This window comes from Aspergillus alliaceus (assembly GCF_009176365.1).
Source record: "Aspergillus alliaceus strain CBS 536.65 unplaced genomic scaffold BDW43scaffold_36, whole genome shotgun sequence".
Taxonomy (NCBI): domain Eukaryota; kingdom Fungi; phylum Ascomycota; class Eurotiomycetes; order Eurotiales; family Aspergillaceae; genus Aspergillus; species Aspergillus alliaceus.
Genome location: NW_022474719.1, coordinates 328,642 through 351,908, shown reverse-complemented (window position 1 = coordinate 351,908; position 23,267 = coordinate 328,642). Strand labels below are relative to the sequence as shown.

Below are 23,267 nucleotides of genomic sequence, written 5' to 3'. Positions count from 1 at the left end.
GTCCAATGGAAATTGATTATGAGATTAAAACGCCATTTGATTGTGCTAAAAGGATATGTTTTCCACGATCAATGCCGCTGACGATGTTGCCGTTGGAGTGCTCAATTACGTGATCGCACGGCATTTTAGCACGAATTGTGAACAAACATCGACAGGAGAGCGCCAAACCTGAGAGATTCCTACCAATCTTGGATTGAAAATTACATAGGAGTGTTTTCAATTTTTGACATTATTCTTTTAACGTATTTGTATTCTTAGTCTTTATTTTGTTGGTCTTCCGCGGCTAAGAGTAGCCATGTTAGACGAAGGAACGGCTTCAGGTTAGCTGGGAAATAAAAATCATGTCATTGCTGTAGTGCTTCTCTCGAAATATTCAAACTGGGTTAATAAACACATAAACAACCATGTCAATGCAAGCAGAAACGCAGTCAGTCGCCGCCATGCAATTTTACTCCCGATCATCCGGATGGAAGACCAGAGCTCTCACCTCGATACTCTCACGAGGCTCCGCATCCACGGTTTCCGGGTTGACAAACGCAGAATGAGGAACTCTACGTGCCCGGCCATCTGTCTTGGAGTCAAAACACTTGATTAAGGTGACCAGATCAGGAGTCTGGCCGTAGCGGTAGTACCACTTGACGTCGGGGTTGGGCTTAACGGCGTACGTTTCACCCTCGCGATCGGGGTAGATCAGCTTGATTCCTACAAGGTCGCTATCCGGAAGCGTACGTGCATCTCCAACGGTCAAGGGATCCTTGAAAATAGGCTTAATAGGTCTCCAAACATTGATGATCTGATAACGTCCCTTGAGGAGCTCGTGAGCATCGTCGGGGAGATGGTAAGAGACGCGGTTTTTGGCCGCTTCGTAGGACTGATCGATGTGAACGCGCTGAACGGGTCCTCGGAGGGGCGTATCCTGCGCCCGGGAATCTTTCTGAGCACGGCGGATGGTGTGGTCGAAGATGAAGACGCGAGAAGCGCCAGTTCTGATTCACTTCAATTAGTATCCGTACATTCGGAGGGAGTTGAGGTATCCTTACGCGTCTTTCAGCAGCTGCTCGGTTTCGGGATAATACTCTCGTTTGATTTTCTCGTCGTCTAGGAAATCTTTTTCTTCACTCGTATGGTAGTAATACTGGAAGCCATTTTGATCCAGCGTGTAGTCTAGTTCATGGCCGCTCACGTCATGAACAGTGACGGCAAGCTCGGTGGATGGTCGTATGTAGCTCTCGGGGCGTGCGACATAGTTCGGAGTGAGATGTGAGCCATCTTCGAGCTCTTTCAAAAAGTGTAGAACTGTTTGAACATGATGAGGCTTCTCCGAAGGGGTTGAAACAGATGACTTTTCTGTAAGCAGCGACGGTTCGTTGCCGGCGGGGAATTGCACTGCGGCGGAAGCCATGATAATTGTAATTGAAGTTATATTGGAGCTTGGGGAGATTTAGACGTCGAAAGTGATCTATCTGTCGATCTTCCGATCTTCACTAGGGTTATAGTATAAAGAGCTACTTTATATACCACGTCGGTGTTGGAACGTGGAGAAGTCTTGACATTTGTCAGATTCGCACGCCATCAACCAGGCTTCAGATACATTTGTCAGTCGATACAGGCTGATAAATCCAAAACCAGCCTATTGGAGCAGCATAGGGCGCGAAATATATGCAAGTATGACCGTCTAAAGTCTATAGAAGGCGCAAGAGGCCCTACAACTAGCGAATAGGAGGATCCGGGTGAATTAATAATCCAACCCAATAGCTGTACTATTTAGGTATAGTTATACATTTACGTATTTCTAATCCATTTGACGCTTTGACGTCACGCTTATATACCCATCTATCTTTAGGTGATTCTATACGAGCGAACCAGCTTCGTAATGCCGGTGCCATCTTCGAGTACATCCTTCTCCTCTTCTAGTTCATAATTGCCCCATCGGGGAAGTAAGACTGTCCATACGTACCAATAAAGGATTCCAAACACGACCCTGACTTAGTTAGCTTTGAACGCCAGGAAATCAATACTCGAGTACTTACACTCCAGCACCAACAACCGCGTATGTAGCATAGAAGAAATGAACATCCCCCTTCCGGTCTGGTGGAGGAAAGAACGGAGCAGCTAACAAGGCGATACAGACCACGATCCGTAACCAGATCGCCCAAGTCCATGCCTTGAACGGTCGGTGCAGAAAAGATTCGCGTCGTCGGATGATGACTAGACCGATTGTTATGGCCAAGGCATAGATCTGGCCCGGATACCCCTCTACATCTAGTATAAAGTTGTATACATCTCCTTGCGGGGGTAGAGAAATGACCAGTACCGATGGTACGTAGTGCACGAGAAGTCCTCCGAGCGGCGAATTGAAAGGTCGGGACGAGGAAAGAAGATGCGGCCATGGTAGAAAGCCCTGACGAGCAATTTCTTGGTTCACACGAGCCTAGTAGAAATAGTCAGACTAGGGAAAGCTCAAAGAACAGGAGGCGGCATCTATACCAGAGCAAATGTCACAACCATTACATTTCCAGCCGCAGAAATAGCAATAGCCAGCGGAAAGAGAACTCTACCTACATGGGCCCCGAAGAGTCGCTCGAAAAGTAGGCCCGCAACGAGTTCACCACTGTTCTTAATCTCCTCAAGTGGAACGACAAGGAAGTAGGATATGTTGGCTAGAAAGTATAGAGCACTCGCAGTCCCTAGTCCTGCCGGACAAACCGTCTTCACCGTTTTAATTGGGTCCTGAACTTCATTGAGGACGTTATTGACGTTGTTCAATCCTGCATAAGAATAGAAGATTTTGAAAATCGAAGTAGATATTAAACTCCAGCTCCAATTGGATCCTTCCCACAAGGTATCCCAGGCGAAAGGATTGTTGGTAACCACACGATCGGATTGCCCGAGCGATTCACCGTTGGGGCGTAGAAGGATAACCCAAATTCCGGTCAATGACATCGCGGCGACGAGAAAGATCTTGATCCATCCTAGCATGTTTTGGATCCAGATTCCGGTTTTGAGAAAGCAACCATGTACAATAGTGATGAGGGTTAGAAGACCAACAGCTAGTACCTTGTGTTGATAATCGGTAGGCTCAATATTGAAGGCGAAAAATGTGTACTTCGCGAAGATAATGCTGTTACTAGCTGTGAAGCCCAACAGCACTGCTTGAACAGCGATGAGAGTGGATGCGAGAAATCGAGGACGAGGATAGGCATATTCTAGGTACACCTATACCGAGTCAATAATCACTCAGCGACGAGGTGTTAGCAAGACCTCAAGGGACAATGACCTTGTCTCCGCCAGAACGGGGCAGCATGCATCCGTACTCCATTGACACGGCCATTCCACAGGCAGCCAGAATGGTTCCGACCAGCCATAATAATAACGTCAACCCAACGCTGCCCGCGGACTTAACGATTGACCCTGGGGTCGCAAACACACCGCTCCCAATGACCCGCGATACGACGAGTATATATGCGCTGGACCAAGTGAGTGATTTGTCATAGGACGATGTTCCGGGTACAGTGTTTTGGAACTCTGCGTGTAGCTCGTGGGGTGGAAGGTTGAGAGCTGGATCAGCTAGGGCATCATATCCCGCGGGAACCGAGTCCAGCAGGGGCTGTTGTTCGGTATTGCTCATCGCGACGGCAGACTTCATAGTACTTCCTGCGCTATACTATAAAACTTCAATACTTTGGTTTAGTGCCAGGTAAACCGGCAACACTGATATGACTTCGGCAGCTGAAGAGATTCTAATTATCAACTTGAAATATGTACTGACATCAAATCACGAACGCAAGGGTGAGATATCGAATATGTCAGCGGGCGGTACAAATAGCTAATTATCCTTCATCATATCCTGGCACGTCATTCTGGTCAGGAGTTATGTGTGCAATCCTGGAATGCTGAGTGGTTAATCCCCTTGATACAACGGACACATCAAAGGCCTCGGAAGCCGACGGCATTGGCCAGAATGTGACACTTTGAGAGTTAATAGAATAGATGCTGGGCTACTAACTATGCATTGGGACGTGTAGATATGTGAATGGGATAGACGCCGATTTTATCAAACCTGTCAAATCGCCAGACCTCATATTGCTCCACAAAGGACCCCTTACACGACAAAGCTCAATCCTACTATAATTAAAAGACGACGACATGTGGGAAAAGTTACCGGACTACCCCAAGGGATGAATTATTAAATTCCTGGCTACCTTTATTCATCCTCGGCCTTGGATCACATCATCGCGTACTTTTATTGGTTCAGGAAGACCCCTGGAGGGACTGATATTGGATCCCTCCACGACAACTACATAGCCCTACCTGGGAACACTTCGACATCGAACAACGTCTATCTAACAACTATAGCTGGAATTTTTTTGAGATTGCACATCTAGAAAAGAGATCTACTATCCCGGATGATATCTCGATGGGCATGCAAGCGATAATCGTGTATCATTTTCCAGATAACCATGCATCACGTCATATCAGCCCCGCGATTCGCCATGCTCAAAAATTAGAAATCACTCCAAGGCACTGACAAAGCTCAGGGCACGTTTTTAAAAATACGTAGGGCGTGGCTATACTGTAAGCGTGAAGGATGGATACCGTTCTACTTCGCCGTGGCTGTGAGCGGCTCCTGTATTTATCTCATAAGTCTGGTGCCGATAACCGGCCTACCTTTATATATGTAACTGAAGGCTGCAATACCAAGTCGTTGGGCAAACAGTATACCTACCCTAAGTAGTTCTCCCCTTCCGATATGACTGCTGTATCTGCATATGCGCCTCTCGTGGCGCTTAACGAAAAACAGCACACCATTTCCTATCAAGAGATCTACCCGGAACAACGCTTGGATCCTATGGTCACCAACCCTGGCGTACAAGGAACAATCGTACCGCAGCTAGAACGGTCCACTCAGCGTGCGTTGCTGCTAAAGGCTGCGCGTGAACAGTACATCTTGGTTACTGATCATGCCATCCCATCAATATCGAACAAGGACGAGATACTCGTCAAGGTACTTTAATCACTTTCCAATCTCTCTACATATATACAGAGGCTGACCCTCTTTAGATCGTGGCGATTGGTTTGAACCCCATCGACTGGAAGGGCCCGTAAGCATTCCGGCCGTACTGAGCTAAAGCTAGTCGTCACTGACAGTCGCCATGGCAGGGCCTTCAATTTCGGCATTCCCAGTCTACCTTGGGTAAATGGTCGTGACCTAGCAGGTATCGTCGTCAAAGCCGACAAATCATCTCGAGTCCAAGAGGGCGACATAGTCCTCGTCCCATCTACCGACTATCGGGATATTCGAAAAGCCGCCTTTCAGGAATATGCTATCGCGACTCACTTCAATGCAGCACGAATTCCACCCAGCCAAAGCATCCATGCGTCTGCCTCGTTAGGTGTTGCTTTCGTAGCATCCGCCCTGGCCTTGGGTGTCTCCTTAGGACTAGACTTCTCCCTGACGTCAGCGTGTCCCGGACCAGACCTCACCAACGTGGTACGCCAACTGGAAGCTGATGCTATTCCTGCCGATATTAGAGAAGAGTGTTATTCCGGTCTCTCGAAGACTGAGCGCGTTAAGCCCGGCGATTGGATCGCTATATGGGGAGGTGAGCTGCCACTATATTATCGAAGGGCGGGGCCATTGCTAAGTTACTCCAGCATCTACCACGACTGGTTACATCGCATTACAACTTGCTAAACTGGCGGGATTAAAGGTCATCTGTGTGGCAGATATTGCTCGCCATGGGGCGAAACTCGTCGATCTCGGGGCTGATGTCATGGTGGACAGACATGACACTCAGCGTGCCGTTGACATTATCAAAGGAGTGACAAGAGGAAAGCTCCGATACGCTATCGACATCGTTGGCAAGGACACAGCAACACTACTTCAGAATACCCTCGAAGACGTTGTCCGCGAAGATGGTTCTCACGCCCATCTCCTCGGTCTGACTGGCCTTCCTAAGGAGCGGAGCTCGAATATTGTTTACCATACAGTTCCGATTAAGCTGTTCCACACATCACCCGAGGTAGGAGAACGGATGGTCTCGTGGCTAGAAGACTTATTAGACTCGGGTGCTCTTCAAACACCAGAAATTATTCGCACGGAAGGCGGATTGGGGAATGTGAACGCCTCCTTAGAGCTTCTTCGACAGGGCACAGCATCAGGAAAGCGTGTTGTCGTTGATCTTGCCGGATAGTAGATATGTTTACATATACCTCTTATGTTAGAATGTTCAAAATCTGTTGATTAGATGCGGTATGATAGAATGACATTCATGAGTTATAGCTTTTTCTTCTGACTTCTAAATGCAATTATTCGTGGTCGAATAACTCGTACAATTTTAGAATTACATTCCCTATCATGATATGGCCTGCTAAAGACAAACAGCAATGCGAACAACCTACATAAGCTGTATCCGGAAGCCGAGACCTCTATCGAAGACCTAGAGTATCGGGATTTGCATTGTATAGCTTCAACCGTGCACAACAAACCAAGATACCCACACGCACCCCGCCTTAATTCAACCAAATGCCCCTCATAAGCACGTTCTCCAGAAGTAGCGTTATGGCGACGAGGGTTTTCCTTGCATCCTTGCGTGATGGCGGGCGAATGAGCAGCGACGAAGACGTGCGACGGATCGCCGATTGCGACACTCTCGGCATGGATGATGTGAAGATCACGACCTTGTTGGTTGGAGTACTAGCTCTCCAACGAATAAATACTACTCCAATTCGGATACTGTTATACAACAGTAAAAGATATGCGGGTCAAACTCACGATAATTATTCCTGGAACGTTATCGCTACTGGGGTCCTGTCGGAGCCCTAGACCAATTAACCATACGACAGGATTGCCAAACCGAGGTGATTGAGAAACGCGCTTTTTGAAATTGATTTTACACATCAAATGTCTCCAAGTGAAGTCGCTTCCGGGGTTTCTCCTCATGGACACCTATTTATTCCCTGGTCCGAGGACATTGTCGACAGACTGCGCGACGCCCTTCCTATCACCTCACCCCTGTCTATTGGTCGTAATCCACAGTCGCAACCACTATGACTTCAGACAATAAGCCCAAGAAACAGCTAATCCTCAATGCCTTTGCTATGCAATCGCCCTCTCACCTGAATCCAGGTCTCCACCGCTACCCCAAAGACCAAGGCGGAAACTACAAATCGCTCCAGCACTGGGTATCCCTCGCGCAAAAGCTCGAAGCCGCAAAATTCCACGCCATCTTCTTCGCCGACGTCCTAGGAGGCTACGATGTCTTCAAGGGCCCAGGAAACCTCAATCCGACTATTCCAGCGGCCGCACAATTCCCCATCAACGACCCGCTATACAGTATTCCCGCCATGGCGGCCGCGACCGAGTCGATCGGATTTGGCGTCACCGCATCGACAACGTACGATGCGCCGTATGCGCTCGCTCGGCGGTTCTCAACCGTCGACCATCTGAGTAACGGACGCGTAGGCTGGAATATCGTGACCTCGTACCTGGATTCTGCGGCGCGCAATTTCGGCTTGAATACACAAGTTGAGCATGACGAGCGGTATCGCATCGCCGATGAGTATCTCGATGTCACATACAAGCTGTGGGAAGGGTCCTGGCGCGACGACGCAGTGAATGTGAAGGACGGGGTGGCCGGATATGCGGATCCCAAGGCTGTACGCCAGATCGATCACAAGGGGAAATATTTTAACGTCCCTGGACCGCATCTGTGTGAGCCTAGCCCGCAGCGTACTCCTTTCCTGTTACAAGCCGGTACATCTACGGCGGGCAAGGCCTTCGCTGCGAAGCATGCAGAAGCTATTTTCTTGCATGGGCAAAAGCCGGAGCTGGTGCGTCCGTCGGTTGATAGTGTGCGACACCAGGCGCAGGCTCAGGGCCGTGATCCAGCTTCCATCAGGGTTATAGCAGGTGTTCTAGCCGTCGTGGCCGAGACCGATGACGCGGCGCATGCAAAATTCGCCGAGTTGGCTCAGTATGGTGATCGGGAGGGGGCGCTTGCTTTGTTCGGCGGATGGTCGGGGTACGATTTATCCAAGTATGAGGACGACCAGGACTTCCGGTTTGTCGAGCAGCCTGCGATCCGCAGTATGGTGAATCACTGGGCCAGCACGGTGCCTGGCACTGGAGGCAAGAAATGGGACAAGAAGACGATCTCCGAATATTTGGTCTTGGGAGGAAATGGAGCGAAGATCATCGGTAGCGCGAAGACCGTGGCGGACGAGTTAGAGCGCTGGGTTGAGGTGGGCGATGTGGATGGGTTCAATCTCAGCTATGCCTCAATTCCGGAGACCTTCGATGATATTATCAAGTATTTGATTCCGGAGTTGCAGAGACGAGGAGTCTTCCACAACGACTATGCAGTTAAGGGAGGCACATTCCGAGAGAACATGTATGGAGAAAAGGGACAAAGTAGATTGCCTGAGTCGCATCCAGGGACCAAGTATGTTTGGCGCAAGGGAGAGGAAATCCCGAAGTATGCCACGGAAACAGGCAATTGACGAGTGCAATTGAATAGTTAACATTAATTAAGAACATGCCATCATGTGTTACAATCAATCAGAGTGATATCGCTATATATGTAGAAGGCTGGGCCATTGATTTATATAATGTTTCTAGGTAGGGCTATTTTCACAGTAAGCAATCAAACATCCCACCAACCCTCCATATACGAACGAAGATCAATCGTATCAGGCCGCTTTAAATGCGGCACCAGATCTGCGTCCTTGCGTTGTTCACGCTGGGTCCAACCATTGCCAAAGTATGCGAACCGATTGCCACTCGGGTTGACATACGTGTACTCCCAATCTTCCCAGCGGGGCTCGCGTCGGATGTAATTCAATGCAGCGGCGCTCCCAGGGAATAGACCGTGAATTCGACCACCGGGACGGCCACCGTTATACCAAGACCGACAGTTCTTCTGCCCAGGGGTCGAGTCATCGTTGCCAGTCCACACGGTGCGAGGGTAGAATTTATCTGAGTACTCGACAAAGTCGTCGGTCGCTTCTTTGGATGGCGCAATCGTTTTGATGCCCTGGCTGCGGACCTTGCGCAATAGCTTGGCGATATACGTGACCATATTCTCTAAACTGTTCGGAACACTCCCGCTGTGACCTGTAGAATGAGGTCCTCCAATCCAGAGAAGATTGGGGAAACCTGGTGTTGCGATACCCAGGTAATTGTAGGGGAATCCCCACAAACCATCATGTTTCCAGGCTTTTTTCAGATCGATGCCGTTCGCAATAATTGGGAAAGGCGGCGCGTGGTCCACGTTAGCACCTGTCGCGCAAATCACGACGTCAACGGGCCTTTCGACCCCATCGGCTGTCACAATGCCTCTCGGTATAAATCGCTCAATCGGTGTCTGTATATAGCTCACGTTCTCCTTTGCCAGGGCCTCGAGGTAGCCAGGCCCTGGTGTAGGCCGCCGACAATTTGGGGGAAAGTCCGGTAGAATCTTCTCTGCCAGCTCTGGCTTTTCCGTGATGCGATTGAGCATCAATTGTGTCCATGTGTCTCGTTGTTCGCGGTTCTCCGGCGAGTCCTTAAAGACTGCCCCAAAGCGGGAGAAGTAGCCTTGTTCCACGCTTCTCCGGTACTTCAAGTACGTATCGGGATCCTTAAACGATTCCAGCTGTTTTGGAGAGATGAGATTCGGCTCGAGTCGACGCACGCCAGTTGTGCCAAAGGAATCGGCGATCCACGTCCGGTTGCGCGCATAATGATCGACGTGCATTGCAATCGGCTGGATGGAAGGTAGGACCTGTAGACCGGATGCCCCATTGCCAATCAAAGCTACTCGTTTTCCATTCAAGTCCGCGTTATGATCCCAGTGGGAGGAGTGAAAGAGGGTACCCTTGTATTCGTCAATCCCGGGGTAGTCGGGGAGCTGCCAGGCGTTGAAGTGACCGATCGCATTGATCACGATGTCAAGGTGCTCTATGTAAACCTGGTTCTCTGTCAATGTGATTCCCGCATATTATTGTTAATCGGAAGCGCACGCACTCTCCCAGTGCCCACATCTTGCACGGTGACACGCCATTTCCCTGTTTCGGGGACCCATACAGCTTCCTCCACCTTGTGCTGCAGCCGGATATATTTGTAGACGTGGTACTTGCGGGCAAGGCCTTGCCAGTACTCTCTAATCTCATGTCCCTGCGCGAATTCTTCGGTCCACTGTGTGTTCGGTGCGAATCCGGATTGGTATACATGGGCTGGAATATCGCATCGGACACCGGGGTAAGTGTTTTCGTACCATGTTCCTCCCTGGCAATTGTCAACCTCTTCATTTGCATCAGATATTCGCACGAAACGTACCACATCAGCATTCTTGTCGAAGATGCGAAGGTCAATCCCCGGTAGCTTGGCTGGCAACAGGATACCAGCAGTGACACCCGCTATGCCAGCTCCTATAACACCGACTTTGATATTTCGAACTTCATCGATCGGATGTTCTTCAATCTCGAAGACGGGCCTCCCTTGCGGAGTGACTTCTTGGGTTTTCTCTGTGATTGTCGAGCTGCTCGGCCCTCTGAGCTCTATCGGCACGCCCACAGACGCAAGGCTCTGTGCAGGGCCATCCCGTAATGGAAGGTCAATTTGCGATATCGCAGGCACTTCAACAGCAGCCATAATGGTCTTCCAATTGTTCTAGTATGTCCCAGTATTGAGGGGGGGAAGTTATTCCATTCTCGGGGTTAAATAGCGTAGCCAAGGAGATGTGGCGCGAGTTGGAGCTGATTGCGATCTTTGGATACCACTCAGTATCAAACAAGTGCTAATTATGCACCATATGCACGCCATCGATAGTGGTGGTCCGGGATGGCATCCCGGCCGAGCGGCGTCACATCATCGCAGGATTTAATGGTGTCAGAAAGGTTGTGGTGTAGATCACAGTATTTTTCAAAACTTGTGTACCATTGTAGTCTATCGATTACCATACTTGATCACCTGACGCACGTCCCCCATCTGCCGCACGGATTTCTATATACGCTGACTTTTGACTTCAACTTCAAACCACCACAACTCCGTCGATATGGGTTTAATTGATGAGGCGCTTGCCATTTTAGAATCCCTAAATCCAGGAGAATTGTTTAAATATGCAGAATTTATAAAAGAATTTGGTATTAATTATACAACTCTCTTAAGGCATCACCGCGGCATTATATATTTGAAAAGAACTAATATAAAAACCAGCGATTAGTTAACAGTGATACTCCCAATAAGTTAACAATCCTTCGGTGACTAGCCGGCCGTTCTTGGCTGTTGTCATCCCATGGTCGTTCTGCCTGGAGTATCCGCCTTCGATAAGGTACACTAGACAAGGGTCTGTAACACGCAGCAGCTTCAGAGTAAAAAGAAAACTGCTATACAACTTGTTAAAGCCTCTAAAAAGCAGGAAAATTTTGCTGGCAGCAAAAGAAGCAAGAGAAATAATGTTTAGTTAAGAAAAGAAAATGTCAGAGCCTATGGGAGCCTAAGGCAGCAACCACGTGACCTGACCACAACACCAAGGAATCTCTGTATGATAGATTTAGACCTTAAGACAATCAATCCCATACACACACATGAACTACACCAGCTCCATCAGAAAATAAATCAGAGCAGCTAATAAAGAACTATACCTTCTTAAATAAAGTAAAAGAAACTGTTATGGGACTGACTTACAGCAGCCCTATGTCATGGGAGGCTCCGCCTAAGGCATTGTTGCCAAGCCTTTACCTTATAAATATTTCGTACAACGCGTTATTCATGTCAATTCGCTATCTCTTGTTCAATAGGCACACTTAGGTTGGAACAGCTTATTCGTCCCGTAACAGCAACACCAGAAGAAGGAAAGTAACTGGCTAAGAGGGACTACTAATAACCAGCTTTAAAATAACTTTAAAATAGTCCAAAAAGACAAGAAGAAGTGTCCTACACCAGCTATATCTTAAAAGAAGCAAGATATTACTATTCCAGAGCCTCAGATTAATACAGAGAGCTGTATACCTATAAATCGTTGTGGAAGACAAATAGGCCTTCCACAACAGTTCCGGGACTAGGAAAAAGCTGTATATAGTTTTCCTAGTATCATATCTCTGTTCCGCCAGAAAATCTAAGTATAAATTATTTTGTATATTGCTTTGAAGCTCTATTTTTAATGCTGGTTGCCATACAGAAATTCGTGCGTCAGGTGATCAAAGTACGGTACAAGTGATTAATCGGAGGAAACATTTGTGCCCTACTTCTAATTACACCTCCGCCGAATTGCAGGGACTTGGGGTTGATGCCAATTATTTATGTTATATCCGATATCGATTCAATTTCAAACACCCTCGACGCGATTTAATCACCACACTTTTACAGTATTCCTTATCGACAGCACTAATACAGTGGACAGATCCCGAGCGAGATATTCATTATTATTTGTACGAGGGCGTTACTTATCCTATCTTAAGATCTAACCTCTCCCTCCCCTACATCAGATACTCAAATCCCTATTAGCCCTTTCCATCCCCAAACCAATGTACGCAAATTCTCAAAACGAACGGAAGAAAATTGATTCAGCTAAATTAAACTTATTAGTCAATGACTATCTTCATCAAATTGTTTCCAAAGCGCATCAATTGCCTCATGTCTCTTCAGCGCCCAGTCGAAGGTGGGATACCATTCCTTCTTGCGATAGGCCTCGTAGAGACGCGCTATATTCTGCGCCGGGACCGATAGTTCATCCCATTCATCTGTCTCCGGGAATAGCTCCTCGACGGTTCCCGTATCATGATTCGCAATCTCCAGCTTGATTCCTGGGCCACCGACATTTAAGAAAAACATGGGGGAGCTCAGTCGCAACCAGCCCTTTTCACCCTGGATGCGCCAATCAAGCCGCGGTTGACCCGGAAACTCCTTTCCAGCGTAAAGATTGATAGTCACCGCTGCATTATAAGGCTCAACCCTGCCGTATGCGAGGATCTGATCAGGGACGGTATTCTGAACCCCAGCCGCAATAACCTTCCCGGGCTCTCCAACGCTATAGTCCTTGATGTCTAATGTCTGCCGACTAATAGTCGAAAAAGTCTTGAATGTTTTGAACTCCCCGAGGACTGTGGCAGCACATTAGCATTGAATGGAGGCTTGCATTACCAACCAACTCACCGGCGGTAAAGAATTCCAAGCCATGGCCAACATGGATCGTCGTTGGATTCCCTCCAACTTCACGATCTAGGAAATATCGCACGTTTTTGCTCTCTGCATCAATTCTGTTGCCCAAGGCCCCAGCGGCAGTACTAGAGAGAACACGGCCAATCCGTCCACTCTCGATAACCGACCGCAGCTTGCGGATGGCAGGTGAAAACGAGCCCTGTAAGCCTACTATCGTGGGGGCATTATGTTTGGCCGCCAGGGTAGCCATCTCCTTGGCTACTTCAAGGTTACGGTCTAGTGGCCATTCGACATACACTGCTTTCCCAGCGATTAGGCTCGGGCGCACGGTCAGGAGGTGCCGGTCTACTCGGACGCTGCAAACTACGAGGTCGACATTGGGGTCATTGGCAAGGTCTATTGATAAGCATCAGTATGTGTTCATATCGGGCGAAGTGGTTTACTCTAACCTTGGGGATCGCCATAGGCCTTCGTTTCACTTGAGAGATTGTATTTTCTGATCGCCGCTTCGGCGGACTCCGCGGAGCTGTTGAGTAAAGCAACAATCTCAAAATGGGGGGACTTGGTGAGAAATGGGAGATGGGCGCTGGGAGTCCATGAAGTGCCTTCATAGTCCTCTGCCGCGGCGCTGGACAATCCGATTAAACCAACTCGAATGACAGACATGTTTCTGTAATGGCCCTAGCTCTTTAGCTTTGATCCTAGCAAGCCTTGATGTCGTTTATGTCCTGGGGGGGGTTTTTTTTTTTTTTGCCTCTATTATATATAATGGATTGATATCGGCCTCCGGAGACATCATTCCTCCCATATCTATATTATAAATCAAGCGGATAGATGAATTCGCCCGGTTTGTGCACGTTGCTTACGCCGCTTAGAAATCAAAATCGATGAGGACATCTCCATTCTGGTTACTTTGACTTTCTCTCACACATCTCCTGCCCCGATTGCTTGGCATTTTGTAAGCGACTTTTCATTTCCCTCTTTCGGATGCCAACAGTTCAGTATGACAATTGGGTCTCAACAATAACGGAGGTATAACATAGACACAATGATCTCTCACACTGTCTTACGTCGAGTAATTAGTGGCCTTTGTCTACATAGTCATCCTGCCACCGATGCCTCTGTTCGAAGCCTAACAACCGCTTCATCTTCTGATTAGAGATCGGGGCCTCTCTGTCCTCCATCTGCCTCGTGATAGTGATATCCGGACAAACCTGTTTCAAAAATGCCATAGTGGACGCCGCAAAATTCGTAATCTCATCATTAACCGCATTAAAAATCTGGAACCCAAGTCCATCCGCCATCAAACACCTCTCAAACATAAGCCCAATGTCCCTCGCATCCGTATACGCCCAGCCATGCACCTTATACTCCCCAGGGCTCTCCACATACCCACGAAACCTTTCCTGGAACTCCTCCGGCGCGACCACCGCCCCCAAGCGCATCACATAGATATCATTCTCAAACCGCCTCGCAAAGCTGCGTGCCGTACGCTCCCCACACACCTTACTCAACGCATACACGTCCATCGGATTAGCATCCACATCCTCGTCAACCGGAAAAGAAGGATACTCGACATCGCCCTCGGCGAAGGCAACGCCGTAAACGCATATCGTGCTCGCGATAACGATCTTCTTAACCCCAATCCGACACGCCGCTTCAATCACGTTGTAGAATGATAGGACATTGCCCCGGTAGGTCTCCGTATCGGGGACGATCATGTTACGGGCGTATCCGGCGAGATGGATGACGGCGTCGGGGGCTTGCTGGCGGGGTTCGCGGAAGGGTTCGGTGAGGCGGAAATGGGAGAGGAGGGCGCCGTGGACTTGGCCATTGTCGGTGAGGTCGACCTTGAGGGTGTGGACCTTTTCGCTGAGGGGTGGTGGGAGCGGGTTGAGGTCGAGGTTTAGCACGGAGTAGTTCTGGGATAGGAGGTGGGCGATGATGTATTGGCCTGCTTTTCCAGAGCCGCCGGTTACGATGATTCGTTTGGACATGGTGTCTTGGACCTGGGACAAAAGATTGCTAGCGAAGGGATATTGAGAGGCTTGTTGTTCAGCTTATGGAGGATGTCCAGATATTGCGGGGTGTGCGGGGAAAGCTGACGGTGGATACGAGTCCTATCTTCTCCGGATGTATGGAAGCAGAGTACTCGAAGACCCACTTCTATGCGCCTGGAATACCGGTTGTATGAATTGCCTGATAGGTGTTACGTACAATGAGATATTTTAACCCTTGGACATACACTCCATATTGTAGGATTCCTTCGTTGACCTAGTATGAATCGCCGAGACACTTGGAAGGACTCGACCGAGCGAACGAGAAGGAACCGAAAAAAAAAAAAAAAACATGAAATAAACTTGGAACACGGCAACTGGAAACAGATCCAGATTGGCAACGTTCTCCCGCAGATTCATTCGTCTTCCAGGAGTGGACATAGAACATCTCTAATATCAGCTAGACGAGCGATTAACCTCCGACAAGCTCTGATAGTACTCGTCAAAACAGAAGCTAATTGGTTCCTTATCCCAGAGATCCTCAGCTATAGTGCTCATTTCGTCAGTCATACAGGCTCTGAACTCATATTTAGCCATGTTAGTGCGGTGGCTGTCATATGGGAAGCTGCTTTCAACGTCGGCAAGTGGGTCATGAGCGACATTATCCACTGGGACAGTGCTCGTATAGTCAAACATGTTGAGGCGCATCACTGATTTATGTCTCGACTCAAGTTGCTTCTGACTCCGACACTAACGCTCTGGGATCTTTGATTCTAAGTCATAGAGATGTTTGGGATCAGGACTTATCCGCGCTTCATCTAGTATATTAGCACCGGGATCCACATCAAGCATAACTATCCCGGATATCATCATAGTCAGCCAGAATGCAGACCCTGGCAATTGCCGGTGTCATACACGGTCGACAGCGGAAAAGCTCCTTGCAGGTAGATGGATGTGGAAGGGAAGGGTAAAAGATACGGTAGGGAGTGACTCTGTCTCGGGAGTAATTCGAGAAAGGTCATTGTTCATGATAAAGCGGGCAGTGATTACTCTTTGGACGAAGGGGCCGAGGTCCGGTTGAAGTGACCACCACTTGGCGAACATGGTATGGGGATAGATCCCACGGACAAAACACCTCACCTCGGCCGGTACCATGCGAGGACAAAGTAAGCGAGCATACCGGTCAATATCACCATTGTATGCGGCCATCAGAATCAAGACGTCTTTATTCAACGTGGGTAAACCCAACGGTAGTGGCGTATAAAGATGCTGTCTGACAACTTCCTCGTCCTGTGGAGGTCTGGCGAGGGAAGTAAGTCATCCAAGGAGGTTGCCGCGCTGGGATCCGCCCTTTAAAGAGAAAAGCGATATTTTACACTCGACCCGAAGGTCTGTCTGCAAAGCTTGATCTTGTAGATCCGGTTCACTCCAGCAACCACACCCATGATGTGTTCGATATGCGTATAATTAGTTAGAAAGCAAATATTCTGTAGCATAATTAGACACCTCTATATAGTGCCTCGCGCAAGTACATTCTCGTCTATTATCCCATTGCATATAAATTGCCACACCGTTTCTCAAACATGGAGAGCCTATTGGATCGCAATCGACATTGCGATGGTGATAACTGGCCTCCATGTCTTTTTATCCAGGCGACGGGATCAGCCTTACGATTAGATTCCGTACGAATGCCGGATATGCTCGGCATGATGGCCTTTTTTGTAGAGAATGAAAGAAGAAGGGAAAGCTTAAAAAAGCGGAACACAAAGCCCACGCCGGGGGGTACCATAAAATATTATGCCATGATTATATACAGAGGAGGGGCATATCGCGGAAGGCTCTTGAGTGACGGCGCGAAGAGTAAAAGGGCCAAGTGTCATTTCAACAATGGAGAATGCTTATGAAAGCTCCTGTGGCCCTGGCTCCGGCTTTCCAAGCTCATATGTATACTGTGTTTGCGCTCCTGATTCTGGCCCGGTCAATGGTTGTGGCACTGAGGAAGGTGTACTGTATCGTGATGGCCTTCGACGCCGGGAAAAGAATACGCCCGCCATTGCAATGAGAAAACACCCACTCCAACCCCTACTCCAATGCCAGCCGCAGTACCACCGAGAGCCCAAGCCTAGAAAAGTATCATCTGTGCAGGTCTCAGCCCCATGATTTCCATGACCGGAAAACCCTTGATTTTGTATGTTGCATAGGATTCTAAGGTTTTAACGTAAGCCTGCACTACCAACCAAGCTTGCTGACATTCTGATTCTATTAATGCTACAGACTATAATACGAAAAGGTGCTTTTGCCGATCCCGTTCCTTGAGGCTAAGCTAGCTCCACTAAGGGTCTTAAACCTCGTTAGGTTGGCCTACTAATTTCCACTCAAGATGGTAACCCCCGTTCTTGTCGCTTTCTAGACAAAGAGTCCTGCCGCCCTAGCTCATTTCAGGCCCTTTCAAGGACGGAATTCAAGCATTCTAGCCTACGTGCCCTCGTTCTATTCTCCTCACTGTCTCATTTGAAGATCTCTCACTCCAGTATCGTCAGTTTCTTTTCAGAAACGCCGACAAGCCCCCTGACGCCTAATATTATCACGAGTAATGTGTTGTACTGCTGTCCAGTCAGATCATGAACCAGGTGGAACAAGGGTCAGGGGCCCACGTGACGATGCAAGAGACAACTCTCACCTGATGTTGGTGAAGTGATTCTCATCATTCAATCAAACAGTTTCCGACCGATAACTACCCTCAAGAAATCTTGGCCGATTCATTCCCTCCTACATAAGATACCTTCTCGAGACCGATATCATCGCCAAATGGTATGTACTTACCAAAAACTAGTAGTAATCCCCCAGCCTCCGGCGATACAACGCCGACTGAGCCTAGGTCTCTTAGCTATAAGACCGACGATGTGATGAGAACACTCCTGAGGAGGATACTCCAAAGACTTTGAGAGATTCCGGGATCCTGGAACCACTCTGTAAAGCCTGTGACACCCTTGGGTGCAAAGCCCCTACGCTCATCCAGACACTCTCCATCTCGGTAGCGTTGGAAGGACGAGATTTAATCGGCCTTGCAGAAACTGGCAGTGGCAAAACTGCCGCCTTGTCTTACCTGATCGGAGGGGTCGACATGATAGGGCAAGCGATCGCGTCTGGGAAGGAGCCTCATGTTGTGGTTGCGACGCCTGGACGAATGCTTGATCATCTGGAAAGTACAAAGGGTTCTCGCTGCGACATTTAATATACCTGGTTCTAGACTAGGCGGATAGACTACTCGACTCAATTTCGGGCCTATCTTAGACAAGGTCCTGAAGGTTTTACCCAGCAGGAGAACATATCTCTTCCCAGCAACAACGTCTAGCAGAGTTGAGTCGCTACAACGGGCAGTCCTGTCGAACCCCGTAAAAGTCTGGGCATCGTCCACGAAATCCCAGACAGACTCAACGCTCCTGCAATCATATATGTTAATCCGCTAAAGTTCAAAGATATCTATCTTGTTCGTGTCTTGAACGAGAGAGCAGGTCAAACAGCAATCCTATTCACCCGTACCGTGATGGACACCCAGGACACCCAGCGCATCACGATTATGCTGCGATCGCTTGGATACCGTCGAGGTCGGCATCATTTCGTGGACCTCTCAAGAGATATACAGCAACCGATCATAGGAATATAATATGTAAGATTCAATGCTATAAGATCTTTTGAAGAGTAAAATAATTATGCATAATATCACTAAACGGCCCGGCTCGGACAACTTGGTCATGATGTCATAACGGGAAATAAGCTTAAATCGGGTGGAACCAATGCTTGATGTGACCCTGAATGACCCAGCCGATCCCAATTTCACTATTTCCCTGGTCAATGATGGCGTGAGTGTCTCCACATGCCCCTCTCAGGGGACAACTACCCCCGTGTGTCTTCTGGTCGTCCGGTGCCGTCCGGTTCCTATCACCGCAGCTATCCGAACCATTATCATACACCCCAGCAACCATCTGCTGACCCCGACCCAACGTAACTAATGATCGATGATGTGGTTATGGATGATATGGAGGATCATACCGGTCATATGTCTTTCCACGCAGTCAAACGCGCAGACAGAGGACTTGAATCTTCCCCCTAGGGACAGCAGTGCGACGGCTCCTAAGAATGCGACCACACTGACGGTATCGCGCGAAGGCGGTAATCACTCCAGCCCTCTACTCTATGGGATAATGTTTGAGGTGAGATACCGGACTACCAAATAGTCCCTTACTTGCGCTAAAAAATAGAGGATTTAGGAAATGGATCATTCAGGTATACCCCCTCCCTCCCTCCCCACTTACCGATCGGGATTCTGCTAAAGGTCTTAGGCGATGGAGGTATACACGGACAACTCCTCCAGAACAATGGCTTCCAGGGCTCGACACTTGGGCTTACCGCGTATAAACCTATTGGTGATGTGGATATTTCCAATGACACGGTGTTTCCGGTCAGCAAGGCGATCACCTCTTCCCTAACAGTTCAGGTACCCGATGGCGAGACAAAATACGTGGGTTTCGCCAATACAGGCTACAAAGGGGTTCCGGTGGTGAACGCCACCTATCAAAGTGAATTCTGGATGCTGGGCGATTATTCCGGCACGATCATTTTGCAGCTGGTCGGGTCGGAGAGCGGAGTTGTCTATGCGTCTCACAACCTCACGGTAGAGAATACTAGGGTGGATTTCACCAGATATGAGACCAAGTTCAACTCCACCGCCTCTCCAGATGGGAACAACGAATGGCGCTTGCTATTCGATGGCTCGAAGGTCGCTGGGTCCTGGTTGAACTTTGGGCTGATCCAACTATTTCCTCCAACATATCATTCTAGGTAGGTTGCTAGGACCGTTGTCTAGTAATGGTGCTCATCGGGACACTAGACAGAATGGCCTTCGCGATGACCTAGCTCGCACTGTCGAGGAAATTAACCCCTCATTCCTACGATTCCCAGGAGGAAATAACCTGTACGAGAGATAGGGCGTTTGCTATTATGTTGCGTGGTCCGCTGACTATCAAAAGGGAAGGCCTTCAGATCAGTAGCCGATGGATCTGGAATCAGACTATTGGGCCGGTGGTTGATCGGCCAGGCAGAGATAGTACGTTCAAGGTACCATATGAGGACAACTCTGACATCAATATGCAGGTGATTGGTGGTATCCTAATACCGATGCTCTCGGTAAGTCTAATGTCATTCAGTGCACCCATGAATTGCTGCTAACCGCTCTAGGTCTTGATGAATACCTATGGTGGTGTGAAGATGCAGGAATGACTCCAATTCTCGCAGTCTGGGATGGTAAGTCATATGGCGGGATTGTTTCTGGTCCGGATCTCCAGCCATATCTCGACGATATCTTGGATGAACTGGAGGTGAGTTCAGTGCAAGCAAGATAGCAGAGACGAATTATCACTGAGAACGGACGAAGTACCTTCTTGGTCCTCCGAACAGCACCTACGGCAAGTTGCGAGCACAGAATGGGCGTGAAGATCCATGGCAGATTGGATATATCGAGATCGGAAATGAAGACGATCTGAGCGATGGTTGCGACACGTATCCCGACCGGTTTATGCAAATCTACAATACAATTCATGATCAATACCCCAACGTCACCATTATCGTATCCACTATTGACGAATCATGCCTTCCCGATACTATACCCCCAGATATCATCTACGATTATCATTACTACCGCATGCCAGACGACCTGGTTGCGATGTTTAACATATGGGACAACCAGCCGCGGTCGCAACCGGTCATCGTTGGTGAGTATGGCTGTCGGAACACCAGCGAAGCGGACGGAGTATTCTGGTCCTTCATGCAAACCAGCTGCAGTGAAGCTGTCCATATGATTGGTCTGGAGCGCAACAGTGACGTGGTAAAGATGGCTGCCTACGCGCCTCTTTTACAGCATATTGGATATACACAGTGGTCGGTGAGTGCTACCCACCTTTCCTTCTATCGATGCCCGACTGGCAGCCTAAGCAATCGCAGCCTACCCTGATTGGATTCGATTCGAGTCCGGAATCCATTACACGATCGACATCATTTTACGTGCAAAAGATGTTCTCCACTAACCGCGGCACGACAATACTCCCCGTCAATTCAACGTCAGACTTTGGGCCGCTCTACTGGGGCGCATCAAGAACGAACAGCACATATTATGTGAAGCTGGCCAACTATGGGGAGAACAACCAGACAGTCCAGGTGAATGTGCCAGACACGAAATCGGGGATGCTGGAAATGCTTTCGGGCCCCAAGGAAGCATACAACACAGTCCATAACATTACCATTGAGCCTACGGTCGACAATATCACGAGCTCTGACGGCAGCTATTCTGTTGAAATGGCCCCTTGGTCTGTTGCAGTTTTGGTTGTGTCGTAGACCGCGGTTCTGCCTGACTTACCCTGTGATGCTTCTTTCTCTCGCCAAGCCTTATTGTCAAATACTCGTGGTTCAATTAGATAGATGGTGATTATGTAGGCTCCAAAAACAGGGAGAATAGGTGTCACTCGGACGGCAACCTCCTATTATGGCAAGAAAACCCAGGATATGTACATGAACCTCATATACTATCTAAGCCATTTATTTATAGAATTTCGGAAGTGAAAAGTGACGGTCACTTGAAGTTTCGTATTTCATTAGGTATATATATATCCTGCCATTTTCAATGTCGCCAAGAAGAGAAGAATAACAGCCGGAAAATGTAGACGAGAGAGTGATGCACAGCCCAAAGGCCCGGCCCTGTATGTTCCTAACTGGGCCGACTGTTGCTTTTGACCGGGTTTCTCTCGACCAGTACAGCTGAAAACATCATCGACCCTGCTAGGGCAACAGCCAAGTAAAATGTGTACTGCAATGCTGCATTGTAAGATAGAGTTACTCCCGGGAGATCCTGCGCCGGAACATTGCCTTCCGAACGTGTCGCACCCAAGTGAATGACCGTCTCTGGGTTGAGGAGTGGCATTGGCTACTGTAGATGGGTCGTAAGGCGATTGAGGAAAATTGCCTGGGCAATGCTGATGAAGATGGCTCCACCAAGGTCTTGAGAAAATGTCATCAGAGCCATCCCTGCATATAGATCATGCACGTCAAGGACGGTCTGAGGGGCAATGAATGGGGTAGGCACGCCGCTACCAGAGCCTATTCCGAGCAGGACAAGTGAGGGGATCCAAAGAGTACGAGGGCCCTCCTAGGGTCAGTTAGATTGTGATCGCGACACCGCCAACCACAAAGAGGCTGGAAGGTATCATCACCGGCGTATAGGGCCCCCACCAGGAGATGAAGCGCCCCGTGAGAGCAGAGAATATGAGGATGGCAATCACGAGAGGAAGAGTGTTGATTCCTGACTGGAGGGGAGACATCCCGCGGGCCGTTTGAAACCAAACGGAAGCTGACGCCTGTCGTGATCTCATAACCGGGTGTGAGCAGTGATGAAAGGAGTCACCCTTTCAACTCACATAATATTGAACGATTGCTCGACACGCCGAGAGTGAGAGGCTAAAAAGGGAAACAGCCAAAATCGACCTGTTCTTCAGAATTTGCGGAGGAAGTATGGTCGTTTACTGTTTGCGATACTGGACTAGACAAGATAGTAAAACCAACTGGAGAGAGAACCAACAGGACAATAGCCCGAGCATTGTCCCAGTTATATGTCTCGCCGCCCCATTGTAGCGTGAGCAAGCGCCAGAGAACCACCGGAGCAAAAAAAAAAAAAAAAAAAAGAAACCCAGCAAGTCAAGCTCACGAAACTTCTGGATTTGTGTTTTAGGGCCCCGGGAAGGTATGTTAGGCCACTCCAAGGCAAGCAACAACGCGGCCAGAGCGGTAGCCGTGAGGAGGATTGATATAAAAGCACCGTCGCCACGACGGACTCGTGGTTAGCACGACGCCAACGATGGGTGCGATCGCGATAGCCGAGTATCCACTGACGCTGATAAAGCCCAGGTAGGTCGCCTTTTTGTGAAGGGGGTGAGACACAGCAACAGTGCAACAGTGCTAATTGATGTTACTGAGAAATACTTGATGCTAATCCTTCAATCAGAACTTACACCATGCATCCTTGGCTAATGCAGGAAAACCCCAGGCCAGTGATTGCCCGACCATCTATAAACACCACGGAG

The 23,267-nt window shown here is 48.7% G+C and overlaps 8 protein-coding genes across 8 annotated transcripts; 3 read left to right on the top strand and 5 right to left on the bottom strand.

Moving 5' to 3' along the window:
• Positions 1-448: 448 nt before the first annotated feature.
• Positions 449-3,628, bottom strand: BDW43DRAFT_301922 (putative methionine permease; the record flags this gene model as incomplete). Its single annotated transcript, XM_032045147.1, has 6 exons — positions 449-986; positions 1,041-1,342; positions 1,897-1,981; positions 2,031-2,431; positions 2,488-3,216; positions 3,278-3,628. 6 exons carry the CDS (start codon positions 3,626-3,628, stop codon positions 449-451), a joined length of 2,406 nt encoding a protein of 801 aa, XP_031898101.1.
• Positions 3,629-4,750: 1,122 nt separating this feature from the next.
• On the top strand, positions 4,751-6,194 carry BDW43DRAFT_313338 (zinc-binding alcohol dehydrogenase family protein; the record flags this gene model as incomplete). Its single annotated transcript, XM_032047581.1, has 4 exons — positions 4,751-5,005; positions 5,062-5,102; positions 5,161-5,603; positions 5,656-6,194. The coding sequence occupies 4 exons, from the start codon at positions 4,751-4,753 to the stop codon at positions 6,192-6,194; spliced, it is 1,278 nt and encodes a 425-aa protein (XP_031898100.1).
• Positions 6,195-7,050: 856 nt separating this feature from the next.
• BDW43DRAFT_301920 (LLM class flavin-dependent oxidoreductase) lies at positions 7,051-8,502 on the top strand (the record flags this gene model as incomplete). The annotated part of the gene is made up of 1 exon (XM_032045146.1): positions 7,051-8,502. The coding sequence occupies one exon, from the start codon at positions 7,051-7,053 to the stop codon at positions 8,500-8,502; it is 1,452 nt and encodes a 483-aa protein (XP_031898099.1).
• Positions 8,503-8,645: 143 nt separating this feature from the next.
• Positions 8,646-10,822, bottom strand: BDW43DRAFT_320904 (flavin-containing monooxygenase; the record flags this gene model as incomplete). Its single annotated transcript, XM_032049201.1, has 3 exons — positions 10,319-10,822; positions 10,007-10,267; positions 8,646-9,950 (listed from the first exon to the last, which is right to left on the bottom strand). Exons 1-3 carry the CDS (start codon positions 10,631-10,633, stop codon positions 8,646-8,648), a joined length of 1,881 nt encoding a protein of 626 aa, XP_031898098.1. The 5' UTR covers positions 10,634-10,822.
• A 1,504-nt stretch (positions 10,823-12,326) lies between these two features.
• Positions 12,327-13,807, bottom strand: BDW43DRAFT_320902 (Gfo/Idh/MocA family protein; the record flags this gene model as incomplete). The annotated part of the gene is made up of 3 exons (XM_032049200.1): positions 12,327-13,083; positions 13,136-13,537; positions 13,591-13,807. 3 exons carry the CDS (start codon positions 13,805-13,807, stop codon positions 12,569-12,571), a joined length of 1,134 nt encoding a protein of 377 aa, XP_031898097.1. The 3' UTR covers positions 12,327-12,568.
• Positions 13,808-13,946: 139 nt separating this feature from the next.
• Positions 13,947-15,296, bottom strand: BDW43DRAFT_283147 (NAD-dependent epimerase/dehydratase family protein). The gene has a single exon (XM_032042727.1). It carries the CDS (start codon positions 15,136-15,138, stop codon positions 14,221-14,223), a length of 918 nt encoding a protein of 305 aa, XP_031898096.1. The 5' UTR covers positions 15,139-15,296; the 3' UTR covers positions 13,947-14,220.
• A 3,719-nt stretch (positions 15,297-19,015) lies between these two features.
• Positions 19,016-21,528, top strand: BDW43DRAFT_313333 (alpha-N-arabinofuranosidase A; the record flags this gene model as incomplete). Its single annotated transcript, XM_032047580.1, has 10 exons — positions 19,016-19,143; positions 19,253-19,352; positions 19,410-19,425; positions 19,482-19,980; positions 20,030-20,113; positions 20,169-20,245; positions 20,293-20,325; positions 20,377-20,516; positions 20,573-21,079; positions 21,139-21,528. 10 exons carry the CDS (start codon positions 19,016-19,018, stop codon positions 21,526-21,528), a joined length of 1,974 nt encoding a protein of 657 aa, XP_031898095.1.
• A 586-nt stretch (positions 21,529-22,114) lies between these two features.
• Positions 22,115-22,508, bottom strand: BDW43DRAFT_313332 (uncharacterized protein; the record flags this gene model as incomplete). The annotated part of the gene is made up of 2 exons (XM_032047579.1): positions 22,115-22,336; positions 22,401-22,508. 2 exons carry the CDS (start codon positions 22,506-22,508, stop codon positions 22,115-22,117), a joined length of 330 nt encoding a protein of 109 aa, XP_031898094.1.
• Between the last annotated feature and the right edge of the window lie 759 nt (positions 22,509-23,267).